Below are 27708 nucleotides of genomic sequence, written 5' to 3' on the forward strand. Positions count from 1 at the left end.
TGTTGAGAGCTGAGCATTTAATCACGCTAATTATGCAAAACTGGGTGAATGAAAATGTTTTCATGCATGTGTGCAAGACTGTTTGATGAACTTCAACAAAGCAGCTTCTTGCACAGATGGCATGCATGTAGGATGCTTTCCACTTCCTCATGTTGACATATGCTGTCTTTTCCAAAGCAGGCAGCCAAACCTGTTTAAAAAGGTCCAGTTCCTACCAGATCATCCATTTGCTGTGCTTAAATCAAAGACTCTGACATTTTTGTCATGATAGCATTAAAACTATATACACCCGGCAGAATACAAACATGGTTCAACCTTTTCCTCTCTTTCTGTGAAGGAGATGCATGAACAAATGACTGATTTTTTGATCATCATTAGAAAATTGTAGGATTTACTGTTTTATCATTGAACAGATGACACAATAGGGTTCCTCTCTCCTGTACAGCTAAATGTGTTTTTCCATCACACATGCGCATAGGGAGTGGCACGATGCAAGTGTGTCAGACTCACCCTCTCACCCATCCCAGTCAGCTCTAGCTGGGCTTGGCTTAGCTTGATTGCCAACTTCATAGTGGCACAGCTGTGACTCCACACACACACACACACACTTAAACTTAAACACGTGCATACACATGACTCCACAGAGCAGAGGTCTGTGCATTGCTAATTACGCCAGTGACACGGAAACACTACAAAGCAGGAAGCATCTGCCTCCCCTCCCCTTTTTATATGTCAACACTAATGCCCCTTTTGAGATGAGTCAAAGAGAAAGAAAAAAGGCCAATTTAGCCCAAACCATCTGTCTACTGTAGTGAGGTAATCTGTTATGTAGTGATGCAGAGCTGATTTTAACCAGTGCATGGAAGAACAAGGTTACATGTCACGTTACATCAGTTTTTACACCAATTTGCCTTTTTAGGTAGTTTTGCATTCAGACTTTTTACTCCCAGAAGCATCGCACAAACACACATATGCACACACAGGCACAGTCAACAAACTGCACCTTTAAAACATTCAGACATGAGCAGTCTCTTTAATCTGCATGTTCCTGCAACGTCATCCTCTGTATATTGAAGATCATGTGTTTTGATTTGAGCCTTGAAACACACTAAATCCAAATATCCTGTGTGGATCCTTTATTTTCAGTTGATATAGTTGTCAGGTATTTTTGCAGTTGGTATGTCATTGTGTTTTTTGTCCCCTCTGCTGAAAATCAAACATTGGCTCCACATTAGTTTCTGCAAGAACAAAATCACCTTTTAAATATTAAATATTCTGTGTTTTATGCCATCAAATATTCACTAGCATCCATTTATGTGGTCAGGTCAGGAAGTGTAGCATAGTGTAGAGTGCAGTCAGTTTGCAGAGTGAAGGGAGGATGCAGTTAGAGGTTGAGACATGGATGGATGCATGGATGGATTCTTCTTTGTTTCCTTCACTCCCTTTTTCTTTTCTTTTTTTTTTTTTTTTTTTTTTTTTTGTTTGTCTTTGTAACAGGGGCTCTGGCCCCTGCAGCCAGAGGGCCACAGTTGAGTCCAAAAAGTGCCTCCATATCTCTGGCTCTTTGAGTTAATGTCCCCTGAGGCCAGGGGTTGAGCTTAGCACTGCTAAAATCCCAGCCGAGCCCATTGCAGTCAGTCCAGACCACCACTGCTGCCTTTCGCTCCAGCTCCTCTGCCTCTCCATCCATTATGCAGCCAATAGTCCCCAGCTGCAGCGCTTACATCTCTGCTCACCCTTACATTTTCCTCTTTCGCTTGCCTACTCATTCCCTGTGTTGAGGTTAGTTGTTCGCTCACTCATTCAAACACTCAATCAGCCATCAGTTCGCCAGTCAGCAATCAGCCTCACATTCATGCAGGACACATAAAACTGTCACCCGTGTACTCTGTTATTGAAGTGATAGACTGAATTGAGTTTTAATTTAATTTAGATACATCTTCATAATTGCTGACAATCATTACACAATATATTTACAGTCATTATGAAATATTACAATTGGAATTTACAGAAACTTTGTACAAAATATGCCTGACTTCAATGCCTGGATAGTGGGGTCCTTGTTAAGTTGTTCCTGGAGAGAAAAACATTGACCCAAAAGTCACTGGTGTCTGTAAGTGCTTTAGTTTCAGGAAGTAGATGCTTTCAGAGTCCATAAAAAAAAAAAAGGAAAAAAAACAAGAAAAAAAAAAACAGAGAAAAGTCCCAAATGTACAGTCAGCAAGGTTGAGAATTGTGTTTAATTTTTTTATTACTATTTATTTAAGTTAAATTGCCCTTTTCTTTTTTCTTCTTTTCTTTTTTTCTTGATTGAATGGAGCATTTGAGCTGTAATTAAACTGCAAAAACAACAACAAAGACCCATTTAAATAGAATAAATCCATAGTATATACACGATAGTGTGAGTATTGATTTATAAAAATGAATAATCTGTTTTGCTTTGAACATGATTTATGTTTATCTACAGTTTTTCAAAACAGAAACCTAATCACAATGTAACGCATCATACTTCTATCATTCAATTCTACTGATAATGATGATTGTGGATTGCCATATTTATGCAGCAACTCTGGTTGCAATGAAACTCAGTTCATCAGGAAAGTTCTTACACCAGCTCTGTTTCATCAAAGTCATTCTCCGGCTCTGAAGCTCCTTACATGATGGTAAAAAGTACAGAGTTAAATGTCCTTTTAAACAAAGAAAAAGTACACATGGATAAATGGACTTGATTCTGTCAGCACAGCAAAAGCAAATCATAAACTCAGCAAAAGCATCAGCATCCACAGTTCTGCTCTTTCACCAAATAATATGTGACCATTGATATGAGGGGGACATGTTTTCTTTTCAGAAATGGCATCATTAAAATCCCACACTGCTGTTCAGAAAAGAGTGCACTTCCTGCTGTTCGCCTGTTGCCTTCCAGTGATGCTCAGTCCATCCAGCCAGGTGCTCCATGCTCAAGCCAAAGCTGCAAGCTTGAACTGACAGAAAAACCTCAACTAGTAAAACTAAAATGCTCATCATCATCATCAGGACCGAGGTGCAAATGAAATAAAAAATAAGCATGCTTTTAAAGGATGTTTTTGATATACAGTAATTATAGGAAAATAGACTATCAAGATGATTCCTTTAAAATCATTTATAAAGCTTTCCTGGATGCAGACAGCTCAGCTACGAAGTAAATAGATACTAAACAAAAGAAATCCTTAAAATATATGCAAACACAAGCATAAATATTTGATCCACAGAGAGTAAGCTACGAATGACAAATATTAGTGATATATTGAAATTCTGGAACAGGCACCATAACTGTCTGTTTAAAACTCACTCTTCTTTTTTTTTTCTTTTTTTTTTTTTTTTTTTGAGTGCTTGTCAGTCGTTTTAAGGTGTTTCCCAAATCCTAAAAGAGTCACTGCTGACTGAAGTGGGTGCTGCTGCAGTCCATCTAAAAGTCTTTGCATTCTCCTCCCATTGTCTAAAACGAACCACCTAAAAAAGTCAGCGCAAGGTTTTCATCTCACATTCTCTCTCACACATCTTTCTTTCTTGATTTCTCCCCCCTAAAATTCCCTCTCTCCCTCCCCACCCTACCACCCCCCGCTTCCCCCCACCCCCATTTCCTTCTTCACACGCCCGATGCAAGCCGGCCACTGGACTCCGTCAGGTTTAATGGACGTAGTAGAGCCAGTAGACCACGTTGAAGAAGGAGAAGACAGTGGGGAAGATCATCCTGGACCACTTATCGATAGAGTTCACATCAGACAGGTCTGGGATGTTCACCTTGAGCTGTGAGGCCCTTCTCCGTAGGCGAGACTTCTTCTGGGCGTGGCGCTCCAAGGCGCTGTGGCCATAGTTCTGGCGGGCCATGGCTGCCCTACGGTACTGCAGTGTTGAGCTATCATAGGCCAACATGGTGTTGCGGGGGTCTCCAGGTGCTCCCAGGCCCCGGGACAGATCCCCAGCACCGCCCATCTCATTCTTCATCTCCATCGCACTGAACAGGATGTTGTCATCGGGGGTCATCTGCATGAAGGTGTAAAAACAGGTGGATCCATGAAAAGTTACTGCCAAACAGAATGTGTTTGAAGCTAAATCTGGCAAAATTATTATTAAAAGCTAAATTAGCTGTAATGATAATTAAGCAATTCAGCAAGTAAAATACTGATGATGTGCTAAAATGAGTAATGTAAATGAATCAAAAACTGTTACTTACAGTGAAGAAAAAATTCTAAGCACTTTCAAAGCAATGAACAAATTATTGATCATCTGTCAGGTTTTCTGAGTGATAATACAGCCACAAGACTATGAGATAACATTCCTGGAGGAGCATAAGGCACTCCACTAACTAATTCTCATGGAGAAACCTTCATTGTCATCTCAGAATTTCAACCAGTGTGGTTAAAATTCTGCTGATTCACAAGACAAACTCAATAAAAAATAAAGAGAAAGCAAAGGTAGAACAAAAAATGTGACAGGAGAAGGTTGAGAGAAATAGTAAGGACTTTGCAAAGATGGAGGAGTGGCTAAAAGGTTCAAGGCAGATCAGGAGAGACGTTGTGGGAAGTGAATTCAGATCAACATTTCTTCATCCATAGCCTGACTTCTGAGAAAAAAAAAACATCCCTAAAATCCAATCCCATCCTGCTGCATAAATCAGCTTGATGTATTTTTTTCTCTTTTGTTTTTCTTTCTTTACTTCTTCTTTGTAAGTCACTTTGAATCGTAGCCACTCATTTGGAGCTATTCATCAAACTGCAAATTATTTCTTTCTCTAATCTGACGATGATTCTTCTCTTTCTTTTTTCTTTTGCTTCACTTAGTTTTAAGAGATTTATCAATTCCCTCAGAGATTGTACAGTATTTGTATCTTAATTATATTATCTTAAGAGAAGCTATGAGTGTTTGTCATTTCCCATCAATTCAGACGTACAACTAGAGCTAAGATTAAATCAGTGCCTGCAGAAATGAAGCTGCTAAGCCATGTTTGTCAGGAAAATGCATGAAGAGCAAACCAAGAGAGGGAAAAAACACAATGGTGGGAGTGATGATCAAGGTTGTCTTAAAAATCTATAAAAATCAAAGAAATGCACAAGGATTACAGCATTTTCCTCTGATCTGGATTGATTCAGATTGATGACATTGTTAGTTTTGACTTTCAAAACCTCCAGTACCTTATTTCTTTGATCGCCTAGTCCTAATGCGGCATCGTCCACAAAGATGGGATCCCACATCGAGTCATATGCGTCAATTTCCCTCTGTTTCATTCTGGCATACAGAGCATCATCTCTCTGAACTACATTTCCCACCAGCCACTGCAAGCATACAAAATCAGCACTGTTACTTAGGGGAAATCGTAGCTTGCCACACTCAGAAGGAAAGGGTGTTTTATTCATTATCCTTTTGTTTTAACGCTGCTGTTGTTCTTTCTAACTTTAGCAGCTGAATTAAATTTGAGGAGAAGGCTTTGGTACCACGGCCACTGATTTTCCAAGGCGCTTTGTCCTTTGGGAGACACAGAAATGTGAGGATAAAGTATTTAAAAACCAGTCATTGCTTCTGCGTTCACTCTTTCCGATCTTAGTCTGGGTAATAGAGTTGACACACAAGGCTAAACCAGTGAAAAATGGAAAGCTAGAGCAGGAGTAAAGAGTGCTGGTACAGGACATCAAGCATTGACCACAGCAACACATTGGCCTTGAGGAGAGGAAGTCAACTGCACCCACAGAAACAAACACACATATTAACAGACAGCACAAATACACTTAGAAGAGGTTTTCTGGTGCATGTACCTTGTTGGGGTCGGGTCTCAGCTTTTCGTTATTGGCCGTGGCTGCTTTCTCAGCTGCCTTCTTCTGGCGCTGGGGACCCTGGCCAAAGAAGATGTAGTTGACGAAAGCATACTCCAGCAGGGCCAGGAAGACGAACACAAAGCAGCCCATCAGGTACATGTCAATAGCCTTCACGTAGGGGATCTTAGGGAGTGTCTCTCGCAAATGGGTGTTGATTGTGGTCATGGTCAGCACCGTGGTGATCCCTGGAGATCAGTGGAGTAACACGTTTAGAGACAAAGTTTTTTTTGCACAACTAAAATCACAAATCTAGAAATGAAATGGTCTGTCTGCCCATCAGGTTTATTAAGACTGAAACAATCTCACCAATAATGCTCATGATGTGAAAGGTCTTCAGACAATTAATTCTCCCAAGTTTTATGAGCTTGTAACTATTCCTCCTAGATTCCACAAGCAGATTTTTCCATATATCCATTCATTTTCTACACTTGCTTAATCTAAATCTTGGTCTGAAAGCGTGCCTTTGAAGGAACATTATTTATTTGGCCACTGCGATATTTCAACCTCAGAAGTGACCATATTTGTGGAGAGGGTGAAGCTAAAGCTGGATAATCAAAAGCTAAAAGTGTGTATCTTTGACATGGAATATTGATTTATTAGTTTAATTTCAGAATGATAAACACCCTTCTCTAGCTAATAAACACGCAATTATTTGTATGAAAAATGTATTGAATTAGTAATTTGTGCGAGAAATTAACATTTATTGAATTTGACTCTATTCAAGTCAGCGATGAGTGCATGGGAATTAAAATGAGTGAATACAGTTGTCTTGCTACAGTAATGTGCACAAAAACAAAATTACTGAGATAAAGTGAAAACCTACAATGGACTCATGCATGTGCTTGTGTATGAGCATTCATATGCATCATCTACATTATAAGAATCTAATCATTTTAAACAGACACATCTGAAACAATGTGGCCGCATATGGATAAAAATGCCCATCAAAACTTGTGTGTGTTTGATAACATAGTTAGGTAAGACGAGTTAAACAGATTATGAGCAACCATGTATCCATATGGACACATCTATATGAAGAGCTTCACATGCCACTGTAAACATCTGCCTTTAGTCACAGAACAATTCACCTGCTTTCTTTCCTTTTTTTATTTTTTTTATACACACATATTGTGTTTGATACATTACTCATCTGCCTGCACAATCTGCATTTGGTCAGATTCACACGTATTATAAATAACCCAGTAGCCAGCAGCAGGACTGTAGCATGGTGCCTCAGCTTTCACTGCAGCTGCACTCATTGGCTGCACATTCTCAGGACGCTGAGAACACGCAGGCTTTAAAATCCCTCCCAGCAGCCACGTCTCAGTCTCCAACCTGCTTGTGCTGGTATAAAAACATTAAGTTCCATTTAACCAATTGATGCCACCTTCTATCTAGCAGTGATGTGGCTGATAAGTGGGGATTTTCGGCCACTGAGTGGCTCTGTCAGACAGACAGGCAGAGGGAAAGACAACGCACTTCAAGGTCAGGCTGCAGCGCTACTCGCTCTGCATGAGTCATGCATATAGTCATCTCTGAAAAACAGACATTTAGCCAGGCAGCCTATCGCACACTGCTATCATTCACATGCTTAGAGCTAATAGAGAAAAAGTAAATGCTAGGGGAAAAAAAAGAGTCAACACGTCAGGCTCATTAGAAACACAATAATGCAAAGATTTAGCATGTTGAAGTAGAAAAGGCTTAATTTATGTTAAACGTTTTTTTTCATGGTCTGTTATCATTTGGCTTTGGGTCACTGTTAGGCAGAGGCAAGGCGATCCTACCCAGGGCCACTCTAGCAGCTGATGCATCGTAGTTGATCCAGAAGGAGACCCAGGAGAGGATGGTAATCAGGATGGAAGGCATGTATGTCTGCAGGATGAAGTAACCGATGTTCCTCTTCAGTTTGAAGCTGAGAGACAGGCGGGGGTAGGAACCTGAAGAAGGCACAGGGAATGAAATAGAATTTTCTCAGTGGTGTCAGCTATTTTTGTACACTAAGGAGCCTGATAAATATCTATGAGACAGATATTTTTTCTGTAAATTTATATTTAAAAAATAACATAGCAACCAAAGCAGATACAATTCTCATACTACAAACCCAAAAGATTTATAATATTAACTGCTGTATTTTGTACCTGTGGAGAAGACAACATTCTTGGAGATGAGCTTGTAGTCGACAATGGAGAACTGTGGTAACTCTATCCTGTCAACTCCAGAAACAGCACCATCTCCACCTCTCCAGTAAAACTCAATATCATCAGTGGTGTACCCATCTACAGAGAAGAGAAGCAGGACACTCATTATTATCATCCAATAATGGGTGTAATACATCATAGCACAGTGTAATGGTAAATGTCAACTTCTGTGGTTTTGTCTTTGTTGGCCGACTCTCTACAATTATTCCCACCATTTTATCGAACACTCAGATTAAATCTGAGTGAACAGAAGATAAATAAGAAGTTTGGGGAAAAAAGGAAATGAAAAATTCTGTCATGTTTGCTTGAGAAATACTATAGTTATGGCATTTCAGTTAACTAAAACTATCCAGACACTTAGTTTTTATTTAGTGCTTGAAGTTAAGAGGAAAAATTTTTAACTTTAAAGAGATGTTGTAGTTTAATGCTTAACAAACCACTCTATACACATGTTTAAAATTAATATTCTAAAACTATAAATACACAATAATGCCTTGCAGGGAAGAAACTTAAAAAAACTCATTCTTGCTCCCTGGAATCTTACCACTGCTGCACAACTTTTTTACATCCTTGAACAAACCAAGACAGCAGCTCTATGACAAGATTCACCATAAAATGTGGCTGCATGTTCATTGTGATAGATCGCTGGTTTCATAGCTGTTGAATAATGACTTTAATTCTTACAGGGAAACAATTGTTTAAAAAGCACTCTCTTATAACAGCCATTAAGTTTTGGCGCTATAAAAAATCTGTTATTTATAATGATCTACTGCAGACAATAAAAAATAATAATAATAACTGAAAGGATGGATGTATTTTTATTTGGATGCATGTTTGAATCAGGAACTTGTCTTTTTGTTGTAAATTGGTAGAAAGCAATGCAACTGCAGTCAACACAAGTCTCTGACATAAACAGCGTCACAACCACACACAGTGAGGAGCCATATTCCTGCTCCGATTTCTACTTCGCCTGCCTCACACTCAAAATAGAGGCGGTGACCTATTCAGATGTGATGAATAATTAAACGCCAAGGCTTTGATTTTTTAAAAATTAACACAAAATTTTTTGTTGCTAATGTGCTGACATTCAAGGTGAAGTTAGTCATGGTGTTCATGTTGGGTTGTTATTGTTTAGACAGGCAGCCAGCTTCACCCACAGGCCGTTTTCACAGCAGACATTTTGATTTGTCATAGCAGGAGAAGCACAGGTGTTACTAATAATATCAGCAGTGGCTTTTGTCTGCAGGAACTTGCATGCACAATAGCAGGGGCTATTCATTTTATGCATTATTTATTCCTGTCTTTTATCTGCAATGATATATCTTAGCGCGGTTTCTGTGTCCTGTGTTGGTCTGATTTTGCATCACACACAGTTGTAATAATGAAGCACAAATATATAGTTTTTATTATACAAAACAGGCTCCCAAACAGCTAGGCCCTGTAGCTCGTGGCCAGCATTACTCAAACAGAGGTAAATTATGCATTTGTTGAGGTTTGCAGCTGCGCAACACATTTAGCGTTCAAGTGAGTATTCTCAGCGGCAGGACAGTGTATGTGGGATAGACTCAAAATAAACCACCGCATTCATGATAATAAAGGAACACGTCAACTGGTGCAGGAGTGTGGCTTACTGCTGTGTTTTTATCTGAAGCATCATTTTACCAGAAACAATTCTTTGCTGGTTTTGATCTTTTCCTTTGTTAAAAATTGCTGCACTTCTCACCAGGTTGAAATACAAAACACAATTGGAACACTGTGGAGCAGAGTATGTCTAATGCTAAAACTGCTCACCAGCAGATGCAGTAAACTCTCCCTCCAGCCTTATGCAAGCCTGCATTATCCCCAATTAGGGCAGTATGCTGATGGTTTGATGTTAGCCATGACGGCGCAGGATCAGGGGGGTGTCAGGGAACAGTTTATAGCTTGTAAATAAAAGTTTGATCAGTTCTGAGGTCTATTAGTTAGAGTCATTTGTTGGAAAGTTTGTTACATCACTGCACCCTTGCAAAGATTTGCATACATGTGTTAGTGTGTGAAATGGCTATTTAGTAATGGAGGGGTGGAAATTAATTACCTCCCTTTGCAGCCCAGCATGTGAGACTAGTGACCTGAGCTGCTGTAGTGAGCTGCTGCTGTATTGGAGGATCTTGAGTTTTAAGACTTGTGTCTGTTAAAAATGCATCAAGTTTATCAAGGGAAGTGAGAGTTCTCTGGGCTCATTAGTCTGAATAAAATAGCATGCTCTGGCATGCAGAGATTCCAACGTTAAAACCGTTGCCAGTTAATCCATATGAGAGCAGATACTGCCTGGTGATCAAAACTGGAGCTGTGAGTGTGAGAATGCATGTGTGTGTGTGTGTGTGCGAGTGAGTGTGTGCATTTTGTAGAGCTGCCTGAGAGAGGAGGAGAAAAAAGAGCATATGAGTGATGGGGAGAGAGATAAAAAGGATGGGAGAAAAAAAGAAGAGGATGAGATTGTGCAAAGAAAGGAGATGAGAAACGGAAAGAGGGAGCGATGAGGAGAGAGCGTGCGAACATAATGGGAGTGAAGCAGAGAAGGGCAGTTCTGACCCGTGCTGTTGGCAATAGAGTGATCAAACCCAGAAAGACTGAGCCCTACACCGCATCCCAGCCCAATAAACCTCCTCTGGGATCCAGATAAAACACATAGAGGACCTTGTCGTTCCCTCTCATGTTCCCCCCGTCCCCACACTCGAGAGCACTGCATCATGTACAATTACAAACTCTATGTGAAATGAGCTCTTTGTACTGTAAAACATGGAGAGGCAGTTTCAGGAGAAAGCTGCACAGGACATACACTATCAGCACAACCCTGAAAAACTGAACCTAATCAAGCTTCTCTACGCTTTAAGAAGTCACTGCAGTTGGAGTTGAATTAATTAGACTGGATGTTATCAGTCACTGAGCCATTAGTGATGTTCCTCTTCTTGATGCATATCTCTGAACATCTCATCAGTCATTCTCAGCATTTAACATCCAGTCTTATCAACCTTAGTTCTACCTTAGTGCCACTGGGAAAGTAGAGCTATATTTGTATGTGGGATCTGTTTAATTCTACATCTGCATGTAGGTGTGAGTGCTGGTTGTCAGGGACAACAGTACTTACAGCTTTCAATCTCCAAGGTGCAGTTTTGCTCATCAAGAGGGTAGCGGCGCAGGTCCATCATGCAGGCTGCAGTTGTGGTGATCCTATAAGCAGAGAGTGGTAAGAAATATAGTATTATTCATAGAGCTTGTCCAGGCAGCCATGAGTGCTTGGGCTAATTTCATATGACCTTCACCACAGAGTACGATGTACACACCACAGCAGGATGATGCCAAACCTGTGTAATGTCAAAGGGCCTCAAACATTCTTCCTAAACCAAGTAATATTTATTATCAAGTATAAAGACTAAATACTGTTTGCAATGCTGTTTGCAAATCTAAGAGGGTCATCCTATGAGGAAAGTTTTTTGTAACTGTCAGAGACTCTAATTATTTGAAAAATGGACAAAAGCTTTGCAATTTGTGTCCTTTTGTAATTTTGCAGCTCTACAAAGGATTTCATCTCTCATTTCCCAAAAGACGAGTGACAAAGTTTCTGTTACAATTTCTTTTACCATGTTTTCACAGTGTGTGCATGCACCAATGTGTTGTTTGAGTGCGTTTTGAAGGAATTAGAGGAAGAGATTCAACAGAGCACAAGACAATTCAGAGTCTAGTAGTGCATGTGCTTTGCCTTCTGTGATCACAACGTTATGGTAGTGGACATATATTATTCAGTGATATGAAGGGTACAGTCAGCTACCTGGGCTGGCTAACCCATCACGGGGATCAACCTAAAGTCAACACTGCACAGTTGAAATGATTCATGTTCAAGTCAAAACAGAAGTCAAACATCTTGCAATTCATAGACATATAGTGTATAGTCAGCTTCAACAAAGAGACATCATGGGTTTTGTCAACCTCTTAAAATGATTAAAATGTCAGAACTAAAAAGTCAGTTGAGAGAATTTGCTAGGTAGCACATTATAATGACTGATGTTAGGATACCAGTCAGGCTGCTAGTAAGAGTAAAATGGATGCATAACTCAAATTATTACTTTAATTTCAGACCAGAAAACTTATGAAAGTTTAAGTTAATTGCTTATTTTGAGGTGGGGTGTACAACATCATTGGGCTGATGAAGGAGCAGGTACATCTTAATGGTTACAGGTAAGTTTAAACTTATGAATTTTAGTTTAGAGTTGTAAGACTAACTGCAAGTGGTTACATTATTTCCTTTTCACTCAATGACCAAAACTTCCATTAAAATAAATGGATTTGTTTTAGGTGCCATTTTCATTGGCAAGTTGTATATCCTCCTTATGCAGCACAGCTCAATCAGTCTGGAACTGCTCAAGAAAAAGTGGGAGGACGACATATCTCTCTTGTAGCCTGGATGATGATTATTCTAAGAATTAATTCTTCATCCATATGTCAAAGACATGATGTTACCCACTTGAAAGCAGTACACCGGCTCCACTGGTACAAAACCAAACTATCCAGATTTAGACCAGATCTTAACCCCATGTTCTGGACTTGCTCTGTAATACACTATTTCTGGCAATCACATTTTCCTTACCTTCTCTAAAGTAGTAAAGAAACCTGTTGACCTGTCCCCTCTTACAGCTTTATTTGGTATCATGGTGTCATAGGATAAACCTATGAGTAATTCTAGATGTAATATGCTTGCTTTCTGCACCCTGCTAGCCAGGATACTTATACTATTCAAGTGGAAAACATACCTCAGAAAACCCTCGTGTCTACATTTTCATAATGGGTTACAGAAAAAAATGTAACATCTTAATCTAGAGAAGATAACATGCACTCTTCTAGGCTCCATCTCAAAATTTATTTAAATGTTACATGGCAGCCTTTCCTGAGGTCAAATGAAAATTAGAAACAATTATAGTAAAAACGCATCAGAATTTAATGACGCCATCTTTTTCTTCTTTATTTTCTTATTCATTCATTTTTATTTTATCTTTTTTGGCTGCAGGTTGATTGGCTGGGAGGATTGATGGGACTTTTTGTGGGGCTCAGTGTTTTCCTGCCATTTGTCATAAACTGTGCTGTACCCATGCCGGGTTTTTTGTATCGATATTGCACCTACCTGTACCGCATGACGCTACAGCTAAGTTTAACTTTATGCACCGGAGAAAGTGAGAAATGTACATGGCAAAAGATAAAACACAGGCCAACATCAGACTGACTTTTGCGAGCTGGAGAAAGTCCACGGTCCAGGCAGGATGCAAGATGGAGGCCCAGGGGACGCAGTGTCACAAAGTTGTTGGTATGTCTCTTTGTTGTTGCTTTAATTTATTTTCTTGTATAAACAGGCACATAATTGATCACTGTATATAACTTAAAAGATTAGCATAATCAACTGCTGAGAAGGACTTTGTTAACCATGAAAACAGACAGTAAATTAACAGCAAGTTAAGCTTTTTAAGCACTTGTGCTTTGTTTAAATTCCATACAAGTTACAGTGCCCCATCCTTAAGCAGGTCATTGAAAACAGTATTCACAGTATGAAGTAAACAAAATCACAAGCCTACTAGAAATCTTTTTCATACAGTACGAGATTGATGTGATTGCCAAACAATGCTAAAAGAAAATGGACATTTAACCTTAAAAGATTTACAATGGCTGTCTTGCATAATTTACCAAATAACAGATAAATTTACTGGTGCAAATCACATAAACGACATTGTGTGTAGTAATGTACTAGGTACTGGTTTTATTTAATTCCATAAAGAGATAAAAACAAAAAGGGACTCAACCTCTGGTCACACAATCCTGTAATAAAAGGCTGCTCTGTCCGGTAGATTTGCTTAGAGCAATGCACTTCCTGCTAAACATGACAAGTGGCCAGAGCTGAGATGGGCTGGCACCCGGCCGTGCCAAGCCCCCGAGACTGTCTGAGAGACCGGACACACAGTTTAACAGAGACTAAATCTACCATACTCAGACTTGTAAGTCAAACCCACACACACTGTCAAACACACAGATGGATATAAAACACGATAGGATCACGCAGCCGTTAATAATAATAAGAGCCTGTGGGAGAATTCCCAGTATAGATTGAAGTTTTAGTCATAACCACGGGTTCTCTGTCAAAAATGGTTATTCCCATTTCATCAGTTTATGGCTTTAATTTTCCTTTTATAATTATATGACAGTGGGAATTGTTGAAGAAGCCACTTTATCTATCTATCTATCTATCTATCTATCTATCTATCTATCTATCTATCTATCTATCTATCTATCTATCTATCTATCTATCTATCTATCTATATCTGTATACATATATATATATAAATCATACCAGGTGATTATTGTAATTATTACTGTATATTATTAAAAATATATATTAAGGAAAGTGCCTATATAAGATTACCAATTTTTCTTTCTTTACATTTACATAAATATGTATAGCTTCCCTCACTCATATTTTGGGTATAATTAATTTGACAGGGTTAAGGCCAGAAGATCCATTAAAAGTTTTGAAAGTACTGAAAGTATAATAATAATTTAAAATTTTCCATATATATTGTCATTTTTTCAGCAACTGTGATCTTTGTGGAACTTGAGCTTTGAATAAATTTAATGGTTTATTTGGCTCATTTGGGTTTTCTAGTGTCCATTACATGAGAATGAAAAAAGAAGAGAGAGAAGGCAGTGTCCTAGAACACAAATCAAAATTTTGTTTTGTGGCAGTTTCATCAACTGGGACTTTATTGTTTGAAGAGTGCTTTGTCTTTAATAATTGAGGAGAAAGGTTTATTTGAAATCTCTACATAAAACGTACAGCTCCACTGGGCCATGCCTGGCAAGTTTGGGATTTTATTTTTTGAGGACTTGAGCCTTTCTCTCATACTCTCAGGCTCTGTCATTCTTCCTTTTTCTTGCTCTCATGTCTCTTATATAAGAGCCAGTTAGCAGGGCCATGGTGCGCTAAGGGATTAACACAGGACTGCCATTTCTGTCCTAGTTTACCCCTTTGATGGACGCAAGTTACTAGGAAGTTGAACTCACCAGCAAGGCACTCATCACTCACCATTATCACCATCACCATCACTACTAAATCATCACGGTGGCACAGAAGAAACACAAGGGAGAAGCGGAAATGAGGCCAAAATGGCAGGGGTAAAAATATCAGCCTATTTATAGCCCACCTACATCATCGGCAGAAGTCTCAAGGCTTTTTAAAATCTGAGGCTTCTTCTGCATTCCCTGGCATGTCCGAAGTGCATGCTAACCTTTAATAAGATGCTAATAATGAGTGAGGCGGAGAAGTGGATGAGGGGTTCTTTGCAGGATTCCCTCCACGTTTTTGCTTCTCCTCCTCCTCTCTTCGTCATCTCCACTGCAGCGAGTCTGCAGTGATCATGAAGCACAAGCTTGTTTGCGCTTTGTCAACATCAGGGCTGGTGTCTCTTCTTCTCATCCCAGAGAGGCCATGCTTTTGCAGCTCATGCAATTCAAACACGCTACATTTGCTCTGTGTCGGAGCTAACAGGACATGGAGTTCTAAAAAAGGCTGTCTTTTTTTATGCATGTTCTCTCACTGTTCATCCCAGGCTCTCTTCTCATGTGTGTGTTACTGTGTGCGTGAGTGTGTGTGGACCCCCCCTAAGGCAGCCTGTGCACCTTTATTCCAAATGACCTTGTTTACGGACACAACACAACCACCGCAAATTCCCAGACAGAATCTCATTTCAAGGGAGCATCACGCCAGAGTGAGAGTGCAGAGGGGGATTTTTGCAGGTTGCAGACCTGTGCAGCTTTAACTAGACTGACCTTTTAGTACACATACAAGAGAATAAAATTATACTTTAAGAAGTTAAATTAAAATAAAATAGCCTCCTCCATTTTGGGTATAGAGCCCATGTTGGGATAAAGAAATGCTCTCTGGGCTCAGCCATTTCTGCCAGATTTAAAAATAAAATGTCTGTAAACAAACAAAAAAAGTTCCAGTCTTTGTCTTAGTATGTCCAATCAAAGAAGAGGTTTCTTCGTTCAAGAATAAAACCAACTCCAAACACATATGGGGCATTAAAAACATCCTGCTTAATGGGTAGCTTAAGAGCTAGATGGATAACTTTGAAGGTGATCCTATTGATAGTATTGACATAAAAAGAGGGCAGCTTTCTCCTCCTGGCCATGGGATATGATCTATTGAGCTGCAGAGTGGAACACTCTTCGCCTGACAAAAGGCAACGTCAGTCTCCACAGCACAAGGATATGTCCTCTCACAAAAGGAGTTACAATATTCACTGAGAGAAGAGAGAGGGAGGGGGGAGAATCCTAATAATTTCTCCATTTTGAATGAAGTCTGACCTTCACATCTCTGTATTTCTTTTTAGCTCTCTCTCTTTCCTCAGTCTCTTTCTTTCTCTGTGAATTTACAGTAACACACATCAGGATTCATGCACTGAATGTCTTTACTTTTTTGCTCCCTCCCTGCATAAAATAAAAAGCTTAAAGTAGTTTGTGTTTTGCAGTTATGTGTGTGTGTGTTTCTCTCTCAGCTTGGGCGGTATCTGTGATATTGGCAAAGCCTTTTTCAGGGGCTGGGTAATTAGATCAGACTGCCTCTCTCTGAGAGTCAAACCGAGCTCTAAAGTGACAGTTGGGAGCACTGTTGTAATTTTCTGCTCCTCCTGGTAATTGAAGACCAGGATTAGGCAGGATTGGGATACACAATATACCCTGAGAATAAGGAGTAAACAACACCCTCGCCCTTCCTCCTCTGCATGCACCCCAAAAATAACATTCACCCACTCACAAACACCCACCCGTAGATAAGCAAAAATACCACACACACAAGCACACATCCAAAATCCAGCGTCTCCTGCAAACTAAACACAATTTAATCTACTGGTGTTCCCTAGGTACAATGTTCAGTTGGTTCAGCACAAATAGACGTTCACCTCTGAGTCCAGTGATGCTTATAATGTTTATTATGCAGAGATTTTATAATATGTATAGCATGAGAAATTAGTAGAACTTTACACACGAGTGAGCTTGTTGGAAAATGATGCAGAAGAATGTTTCCTATTTGAAATGTTATGTGTAATTTAAAAAAAAATGACATCAGTTTTTTTTTTTGTGTTGCTGACAGATAGTATATTGTTTATGCTGCAAAACACATATCAAATGGATTAATATTGCACTGAGATCTTGGATGACACAGCCTAAATAAAGAAAAGAGTTCTCATAGCTAAATTGTTTTTACACAGTGGAAAACTGTAGCATTTTCCCCAGTACAAACAAACATTTCTGAAACCGCATGTTGCATGAGCGACTCCTATAAATGCATCAAAATTTGATTTAATGATCAATTGCCTGTATGGTAAGTGTATTAGAAACTTTAAATACATTTTTGCCAGATTGTAAACATATTTTACTACAGTATTACACAATTATATGTTAAAAAAGGTGCTATATGATAACTATGTTAGCTGAAGTTGTTTGTTGAATCTTATTAGTAAAGACGCTATTATCTACCAAATGCTAATTAAAGAATCAGTCTTAATTGTTACATATTGTAATTCAGAATCAGTGAATGGAGTTTGCTTTTGTTTGAGATCCAGCGACTTAAAACAAATTTTTTGTCAGTGTCGCTACATGCGCTGTTGAGTTTATTAGCAATTTTAGCTTGACCTGCACTTTTTAATTGTCCCGGTATACACACACACGGGGATAATTGAGTTCTTCACCAAAGTGTGCTTGACACCGTGGCTCAGTGGACTGAAACATTCAAGACATTGTGTCACCTCTAACTTCCTCTGTTGGAGATCATTGTAAATGTCAGTATAGTTCACTTCACTGCAGACATTGTCATTTGGTTGCTTCATTTTTTTTTATTTTGTCAGGTGTCTCTGCAGTTATGAAATCAGGGTTTTAGTAGAGCGAAACAAAAGTCTGAAAATTCTTTATGCTAGTTGACATCTTCTCTCAATGGGTCGCTTTTAGTCACTCTTCTGACACGTTTTACCATCTGACAAAAACACAGAGAAATATGTGAATGAGAGTAGATTTATTGGGAAGTCTCCTGTATTAATATACAACTAAGCTTCAACTTTGGAGTATATGTAGCAAGCCTGGGCTGATCTGCATCTGGTTGTAATTTTATTTGACCTCCACCTGCATTATCAGGATGTATTAGTCTGGTTTTAAGCGTTTCAACTTTGTACAATTTTGGTCTGACTAACATGTTTGTATGCATTTTAAAGGTTTGGTTTTGGGCAGATTTGCACAATCATTGAATTTTCTTTCTAGCGTCATGTATTGTGTTATATTTATTCTTCCCAATCTCCTCTTAAGCCAGGAATTGCAACATTTTAGCTTCTCATATTCATTTTTAATATTTATTATAAAGTCTAGTTTTGAAAAATCATCAGTTGTTATATTAATGGACACATCTATATTTCTTTAGTTAGTATAAAAGTTTTTAATTTTTTTTAAAAAATTTTTTATGTGTCCTATTTATTTATAAAGGCAGCTTTCATATTAATGCATCAACAATAATAAACAAATAAATCTACACTGCAGATTAACCTGTGTTTAATCTGTTTATTCCTTGCTTTTTCCTCATATTTTAAATATTTTTACCTCTTCCAGCACTGCTTATCTTCACTCTGATGACTCTGGCCTGAATAAATTCATATCCAGCAGATCACAACACAGTGACAGGACACGTGTTCACATACATCCTGTTTCCTTATCAGAGTCACTGCATCTTCTCTCAGTTAGCCATCTCCTCCACATCCACTAAAGCTCTGCTGCTGCAACCAGCCGGCCCGTCTCTACAGGTACGTGTCAGTGTCCTCAGAGCGCACAGGCATCTGGTCAGGCTGACTCTGACAGCAGCTTGTGTCTGGACTTGCTAGCATCAAATAAAACCCACACTAAACCCACAAACCAAATAACAGAGAAGCCGGGAGGGAGCAGCACTGACAAGGACAACACATCTGAGGTAACAACTGCATCTCTGCTGCATGCATGCCGTCACATTTTACAACACTTTTACAACCCTCCATGCTTAGGCCACTTTTCAGCTGTTATGCAAAAGTGTGTGTTAGGGTTATGTAATTGAGTGAAAGTGTTTAAATTACATTTCTCGACTGTTGAAACAAATGTACCGATGAATAATCTGGTGCAGTGCAGATACTTAAAATTTTAAACAGTCTTTGCGCAAGAAGGGCCTCTGAGTCTAGAGAGAGAATGACTGAACACTGCAACATCTTCAATTAGCAACAATAACCTTAGCTTTTACACACACACAACCACACACACACACAAACTAATATCACATGCACACACGCATAAACAAATGAAAAGCTGGTGACAGATCAGAGAAGGCAGTCGCAAAGCGATGGACGGGTTATGTTAGCCTGTGCAGGCAAATGCACAGCATCAGTACAAATACACATTCAGTGTTTGTATTGAACTGCTACATTATTGATTATGAGTTATCAATTATGGATGACAGCCTCCTAAGACTCATCACAGTCCAGCACCACAAAGACTACGTCTTTTAGATGGGCTGAACCACTGTACACAATCAGACTCAGTTTGCACCACCCTGCTTCATTATTGATCACCACTAATCAAATATTGACATTGATGATCATCAGGAGATATGAAAGGCTACAATATGAAGACATGCAGCTCCTTTTATACACAGCTGGTAGAATACAATTCTGCTTCAGGACATCTTGAGCTTTATTTCAATCACTTTGATAAAAGCACATGAGGTATGAATGCATTCAGATGAACAGAAGGATTGTGACTAGTTGTGTAAATTAGGGTACACAATAGGTTTTTACAACCAATTAAATTTCCCTCATGACCCCACACATTGACAGGTCTGGAGTGCCTTTAATCAAAGTGCATTTTCTTCTAAGGTGAGATCAACTTCCACTGTGACTTGCTAATTATAAACTGCTTATTAATGAGGTACATACAAATTTTTAATTTTCCTCAATAACGTATTATATTCAGTTACAGGTTGCAAATCCTGTTTTATGTTTGTTTTTTAAATTAATCAATGTTTGTTTCCTGTCTTGTTTCAATAAATTCCTGTTGTAAAACACTTTGATTAACCTTATTGCTAAAAGGTGCCATACGATCAACCCCCCCTCCTCTCCTGGTCATGCTGTCTCGGCTCCCTTTCAATCTTGCTAATAAACTCAAAATGCAATCCTGGCAGCGAGGAGGGGGGCATATTTGCTCACACACAGCTTTAATATTGCAAATGGAGTAAAACTCAAGGTTGGATTCAAAAGTCATTTTATTCACTGTGGCTAAGACAGTTAATTTGTTTAGGATAGTTTATTTATAATTTGTTTTTATTAATAATAAGAACATTTGCAAAGAGAAATTATGAGGCACAAAGATGAAGCTTAAAAATGGCTCCACCTGATAAGTTGCATAATCGATTCACTAATCATGACACTATAAGGGAAGGAATAAATGGCTTACCGGAGTCCATAAAGCACCGTCCCATCAGGGTGTAGACGGATCATCCTGTTCTTGACCGTGACGCCGTGAACGAAGGACTTCTTGTCATTGAGGAAGTAGGTGTCAGGGACCCACAGCTGGTCAGCCACTCGGTTATCTAGAGTCAGGTTGTAGGCAATCTCAGAGTAGGAGAGACGCTTGTCCCGCCATGCTTGTTGGAAGTACATGGTCAAGGTGTAGTCCTAGAAGTAAGAGGGACAGGGGGGCATTTACTAAGTGTTAGTGAAGGAATTTAAAGCCAAGAGTACAGTTAAAAGTCATAACAATGATGATGCTGTAGCTCTAAAACACCTTTGTATTACATTGATTGGCTACATATTTCCAGTATCAATTAATCCTTTATTTTCACCACCATCTAAGCTACATCAAACACCAGTAGCATGTTTGCTTACATTTCTCAATACACGTGTCATGGCATGGAGTGGACTATGCATAGGAAGAAGGTCAGACAAAAGAGGATGGAGGCAAGGCAAATTAATTTGTATAACACATTTTATGTAGTGCTTTACATAAAACATTAAAAGCAATACAGCAGGAAGCATTTAAAAGTATATTAAAAAAAATTAAAAATTAAAGACACTAAATAAAGATAGAAAAGGGGTAAAAATAAAATAAAATGAAAGAAATTAAAGTTATACTGTGAAAAAAAAATTTGAATTTTGCTAAAAGGCGGATAGGTAAAAATTTTAACCTTGATCTAAAACTGCTGAGTTTTGACAGACTTACAGTTTTCTGGGACTTGGTTCCACATGTGAGGAGCATAAAAACTGACAACTGCCTCTTCATTTTCAGTTTTGAATCTTGGAACAGAAAGTAGACTTGATCCTGGTGACCTGAGGGATCTGGTTGGTTCATAACAAACCACAAGATCCAGAATGTATTTTGACCATAGACCATTCAGTGCTTTGAAAATTAACAGCAGAATTTTTAAGTCAATTCTTTGATAGACAGGAAGCTATTGTAAAGGCCTGAGGGCTAGAGGTTCTGGACTAACTGCAGCTGTTTGGTGGATGTTTTAGGCAGACCTGCAAAGGACAGCATCTGTAGTCTGGTCTACTGAAGATAAATCCATAAACCTGTTTTTCTAAGTCCTGCTGAAACATCAGCCCTTTTCATGCTTGATATATTCTGTAAGTGATAGGCTGACTTCACACCTGTTTCAATGTAATTGCTAAAATTCAGGTCTCAGTCCATGATTACTCAAATGCACCACTGAGATCCAGTAGTACTAGGACTGAAAAGTTGCCACTATCTGTGCTCAAGTGGATGTCATTGAAGACCTTAACTAGAGCAGTCTCAGTCCTGTGGTGTGGCTGAAAACATGACTAGTAGATGTCAAAGCAGTTATGTGGTGTCAGAAAGTTGTGTAGCTGTTGAAAGACAGCTTTTTACATAATCTTACAAATAAAGAGGAGGTTTGATATCGGCCTGTAGTTTTTCTTTTTCAGGAGTGGCTTGATGACTGCTATTTTTAGGGTCTGAGGGAAGACACTTGAAGCCAGAGATGTGTTTACAATCTGTAAAATATCTGAGGTCATGCATCCTGAGACATTGTTGAAAAACTCTGTTGACAGAGTGTTAAGACAGGAAGTGTAGGGTTTCAAGTGGCAAATGATCTCATCCAGGTTTTTAGGATCAATTGGAAAAAAGTGTGTCATGGAGTTTATGTCTCCTCTGAGTGGACACAGTGATGACATATGTCCTGCCCCTGGAATGGAAGCAATGAATACTGCCTGATTTTCTGAATTTTGTCAGTAAAGACGCAAACTCATTGCAGGCCCAGTTGGATAGAAGTTCTGGGGTTACTGACATAGAAAGATAAGTTAGTCAGCCAACAGTAATGAACAAGGCATGAGTACTATTGCTGTTCTTAGCAATAATGTCAGAAAAGAATGATTGTCTTGCATTTCTCAGCTCCAGGATATAAATCCTGTCTCTGTTTATAGATCTCACAGTGAACCTGCAACTTTGCTTTTCAGCGTTCTTGTTTTTCAGCTCTCAACAGTGGCATTTTCCCACAGAGCTCTCTTTTGGGCAATGATCACTTTCACTTTGGTGGGAGCAATGACATCAATAATGCTTGTAATTTTACCATTGAAATGTTCTAAAGGCCACAGACTGTATGGTGGCAGGGAGTCAGAAAGTTAATATTCAACAATCCATGCATAATTTTGAATAACCAGAGGGAAACGTCCTCAGCTGGCTGACGGTTGAGTTGGGAAAAGAAAGAAAGAAAGAAAGAAACAGCTTCTACTTAAACAAATTAAGCCACTATTTGTTCTACAGATACCCCTCCTAATACAAAGTGCAAGCTGCAGCTGGGGCTTCCTTCTTTTGCTGCCTGGTTTTGCATAATAAACAACCCAAGCTACAGAGATTCAGGAGAATTTCCCCAATTTAACCTTAGCAGGAAAAAATGTATTTATACTGTACGGTTTGTTTTTACACATGCTCAGAGATGTGGCAGTAAACTGTACCTCCTCCTCTCTTTCTCAGTCTCTTTTCACTGCTTCTCAGTCTTAAAAAAAGACTTACACCCACACAGCCACAGTAAAACACAGCACTGCAGTCAGATCTGCTTGCTTACAGTGTGTTGCAACGCAATCAGTAAGTGGGAAAACAATTTTTTAAAAAATGCAGTCCTTGAAACAAGGCCCTTGAGCATTTACTCCATCATCATTACTTATCACTGTGTTTCTTTTATTTCTATCTCAACACATTTGCGTGACACTGCAAAGCAATTGCCGTTTTCACTCCTAAACTCTTATCGTACATTGCATGCAGTGACCAAAACATTGTGTAAAAAGGGCATCTAAAAATACACAAGCTGCTGCCATGTTGAGCTTTATTTTTTTAGGAATGAAAAGTCAAACGAGGATAGTTGCATCCTTATCCTGTTTTTACACAAGTACCCACTGAACCCTCTTCTCACACTTGTTCCCCTCTGTCTCACTATCAGGCCGTCGATCAGATATCTCTACCACCTCTGGGATCGTTAGCTGCTGCCTGTAGGCTTGGTGTACATCATCCACTGAAGCAGCATCCCCTGTAGTATATCACACTGGTTTGCACCACCTTTTGCCATTTTGATGGAATACTGTAATCTTTTCTAAATAAATAATGAAAGTGCAGTAAATAATATGTAAATCCTGTGTGTAGTGGATTTTACACCACATCACTTTTAAATCAGTCATTTACTTTGTCACAATTTTCCCAGCCATTAACAATCTGTGTTGCTGCGCATCATCACATATGAGTGGCTGAGCAATGTGTCCTGCCACTAATTAGTTTTGACTCACAATTTCACCACTCTGATCACAAAATATCAAATATGAGACGGTAAAAACAAGTAAAAAGCCCGGAAAAGCACAAACATGTACTATCTGTTAAATCAAAAGAAGTGCCTAACAGCAAAATATAAAAACTAGTCTGATTCATCCTCCTAGTGGACACAGTTGATCAGGACACGTTGTTCATGTAACGAAACCTAGCATCAGACATTTTTTAAGCAGCTTCAGTCAGCTGTTAAGTAAAATCATTGTTTTTGGCTAAAAGGTCTGGTTTAAAGAAGACAGTATAAAAGCTATAGGGTGGTCAATAAATATACCAGCTCTGTTTATTGCAGGGACCAGCTTCACTTTGCTACTGGTACCCCTGCCAACACCATCACAGGGCAGGTGTGCTGAGTGTGATCGACTAGAAGATTAACTTTATATTAACTGCTCCAACTTATCTTTACTGGTTCATTGATTGCGCCCTGGCCCTGTGATGGATTGGAAACATGTCCCGGGTGCACTCCAATGTCACCCAATGACTTCAGGCACAGACCTAAGCCCCTAAATGAGCTCTTTTTCTGTCTTTTCACTCAACTACAATGTAAATAAGATTCCATAGCTTAATATGGGTTTAAATACCTTTTTTTTAAGAAAAAAGGTGAGTACAAGATTAATTTAAATGGCTTAAGTTAAGCCAGTGAGTAAGAATCCAAACATGTAACTTCTAAATAAAATAACAGACAAAAGTAAGAAACACCCACCTCTGACTAGCTGGAAATAACAGTTTGTCATGCTTCTTTTTAATATTTCGCTTACAAGACTGTTTAATTATCCAATAGTTTGGTTATTAATTTTCCTTCAGTTCACTAATTGGTTAAGTGACTGATGATTTTAACAAAACCAGAATGCTTCACAGCAGGAGGAGAGTCACAGGTGTTATTAATAACATTAACGAAGCCTATTCAAGAATCCCGCTGAGCTGTGACAGCACGACAGTGATCCAGGACCCTGAAAGTGAAGCAGTTACATGGAGCTCGGTTTTCATTAATTCTGTTGTGCTCTTTTTCATACTGTGGCGTCTGAAAATCTGCTCCGTGAAAAAGACCTGCTGAGCACATTTTGAAATGTGATGTGTTAAGTTTTTCAAGCTCGGACTCGAGATGTTTGTCCTCATTTTAGTGTTTGGCCTGTCATGTGTGCAGTGCCTTGTGTAAGTTTGAGGCTTTCACCGTATAGATATGCACTGAAAACACCTGGGCCTGCATGCCTCCTGGCTGTGCTGTAAAATGGCAGCATAATTATGGCCTCACAGATGGTGCTGCTTACTTTCAATAGGACATCACTTGAACTTAGAAAGGGACATAAAATAAAGCTGCCTCTCATCTCTGTACAGTCAGAGTAATTGTTCAGACAGTTAGATCTGGGATGAAGACTGCTACACTGGAAATACATTTTGTGTTACATTACAAGTTTTTTGTGTGTTTTGTTAAGCTATTATATTTTCTTCTGTATATTTGATATTCAGTGTGTGAAAAATAACATGTCATCAATATTAAGTCACTGTAAAATGTACTGTATACTGCAGAAGAGAAAATCCTCCTTGATTCATCTCTCCTGGACTGAAAAGGACTCCTGCAAATAAGTAGCAGTTCAGGCTTTTGCTGCAGACAAAAAGACAATGAAAACCAGGTAAGAGGATTTTGCTGCATCCCAAAAAAGATTAGCAGCAGATAACTATCAGTCGGTCCATCCCCTGCTGGAGCACTGGTCTCCAAGGCGACCTGCAGTCTCCCTGTCACAAGCACTTCTAAGAAACTCCATTACCATCCCACAGATGCCCAGTGAACATCAGTAAGGAGACATCTTGTGGAGAGCACCAACATTTAGAAAAAATAAAAAATAAAAAGCCTGACAGCACTGAAGATATAAATGGAGGTTTAAACAAAGCTGTGCTAATGTAAAAAAACATCAAGGCTGGGTGCTCAGAGACAGTGTCTCACTGCAGATGTGTTTCTCAGCTAACAAACTGCTGTTAAAAACCTGACAGAGTGACAAGGAGTACATTTGTGTTTCCCTGTGAAATCTGTCAGACTATAGTTGTTACAAGTCCTCCATTACATCTACATCAGTTGTCAGAAGTGACATGGAAAGAAGCTGCACATAGATGAGCTTAACACATCGTCTTCTGCTTGGTTTGTACATTTAAATCTGGAGAAACTGAAATTACAAAAACTCATTTACATGTTTATTTTTTATTATTTTTCTTATATATTTGTTTATTATATTTCACAGTTTTAATCCCTCAGAATTATAAGTGTATTCACCAACATAGTCTCAGCTGTTACACTAAATTAAATAGAATAGAAGTTAATTGTAAGCATAAATAAAAATGCATTGTAATTGCTGATGTCCAGTAAGCTTGTTAGCCTATCTTTGACCTGATTGTACATGTGCAACATTATGCTATTGCATTATGAAAGAAATATAAAGAAATTTATTTCAAAGTATCTCAATACAATATTTAGATAATTATAAATGAAAAATTAAGTTGTTCATAAGTTGTTCAAAAATGCTGATTTATGGTCATTTTTGTGATGGTCATCCTCCTTGCACTGTCATAGTAAGTACACAGCAGGGAAGAAAAACATCCAGGAAGGGCTAAAATAACAGATCCATGAACTGCTGTTCTGAGCTTTTTTCCCTCATCTCTCTACAGCTTCCCATGAGCACACAGACATACAGCATATTGTCAACATGTTCATGTGCCCTGCTGCAGACCTATCTGGCAGCAGAAGGGGACAAAAACAGTTGATAATGACAAACCCTGTGTTTACATGCTTACTAGTATCCTGATTTCTGTTTATTCCTAATTTAAACATCTTAATCTGGTCTCATTCTAGTTTTGAGAAACCTGGATATTTTATTGAAAAGCAAATTATAATTTTTTTTATAGAAAATATGGTCAAAAACCTGGACACTTAAATGATACCAGATTTATTTTGTTCCATTTCAAGACTTTTTTTTGTAATATAATCAAAACCTGGATAAAACATAAAACTTCTGTACTAATAAGCAGGTAAACTAACTCAGAAAAGAAACATGTCAACAAGCTTTTCTGTATACATTTCAGTCTCGTGTGTGCTGGAGCACGGTCCTTGTACATAGCATGACAAAATATGAAGCTGAATTTACTCATTTGTTGTGGTCTCCGTGCATCTGCTTAAGTACGGGTGTCATCTTAAACATTAGGGGTCAGGAGGCGTAGTTTGAGTGCTCTGAATGAGCTGTAAGCCACACACGTCCTCAAGGGAGTTACATGGATGCTTTTGTGGCACTCTTTCCAATGGGTCATTTTTCAGCTATTTAGCTTCAGTGGACAAAGTGCCTAACAGAATCATTAAGGGAGTCATCAAAATGAAAGACTTCTATAGGGGTGGGCTAACAAATGTCTTGTTTTAAGACACACGCCCCTTTTTTTCTAAGTAGCATAATGAAAAAAAGATTGTGACTGATATTAATGACATTAACTGTTGATAACCACAGAAACCAACAAGAAAACTGCTGATTTGTCATTTTAAGTCTTAACAGCATGCAAGTAAGAAAGCTTAAGGATTAACTGTTGTTCTTATGCTGTAATTATGCTGCAGAATATATTATTCAGTTTCTCTGTGCATCCACTCAGCATAACTGATGGCACTGTTCTGGACAACCTGCTTTATGTCTTAAACTTTTTTTTAAGACAAACAGCAAGTCAAAGCAGCAATGGATGAAAAACAAAAATCCTTTATGATAAATGTTAAAAATGTCAGTATC

The 27708-nt window shown here is 38.8% G+C and overlaps 1 protein-coding gene across 2 annotated transcripts in view; it reads right to left on the reverse strand.

Annotated features, from left to right (window-relative positions):
• Nucleotides 1-1903: 1903 nt before the first annotated feature.
• The window catches only part of gabrb2a (gamma-aminobutyric acid type A receptor subunit beta2a), a 31563-nt gene continuing 5758 nt past the window's right edge, over nucleotides 1904-27708 (reverse strand). The window contains exons 4-10 of one of the 2 annotated variants that reach the window (XM_041990787.1): nucleotides 20582-20802; nucleotides 11175-11257; nucleotides 7988-8125; nucleotides 7634-7786; nucleotides 5790-6034; nucleotides 5172-5312; nucleotides 1904-4023 (exon numbers count right to left, since the gene is read on the reverse strand). In XM_041990787.1, coding sequence (XP_041846721.1) covers nucleotides 3667-4023; nucleotides 5172-5312; nucleotides 5790-6034; nucleotides 7634-7786; nucleotides 7988-8125; nucleotides 11175-11257; nucleotides 20582-20802 — 1338 coding nt within the window. In that variant the 3' untranslated portion in view covers nucleotides 1904-3666. The remainder of the gene's footprint in view (nucleotides 4024-5171; nucleotides 5313-5789; nucleotides 6035-7633; nucleotides 7787-7987; nucleotides 8126-11174; nucleotides 11258-20581; nucleotides 20803-27708) is intronic. The other variant, XM_041990788.1, reaches the window with a different exon arrangement.

This window comes from Melanotaenia boesemani, chromosome 7 (genome assembly GCF_017639745.1).
Source record: "Melanotaenia boesemani isolate fMelBoe1 chromosome 7, fMelBoe1.pri, whole genome shotgun sequence".
NCBI lineage: Eukaryota > Metazoa > Chordata > Actinopteri > Atheriniformes > Melanotaeniidae > Melanotaenia > Melanotaenia boesemani.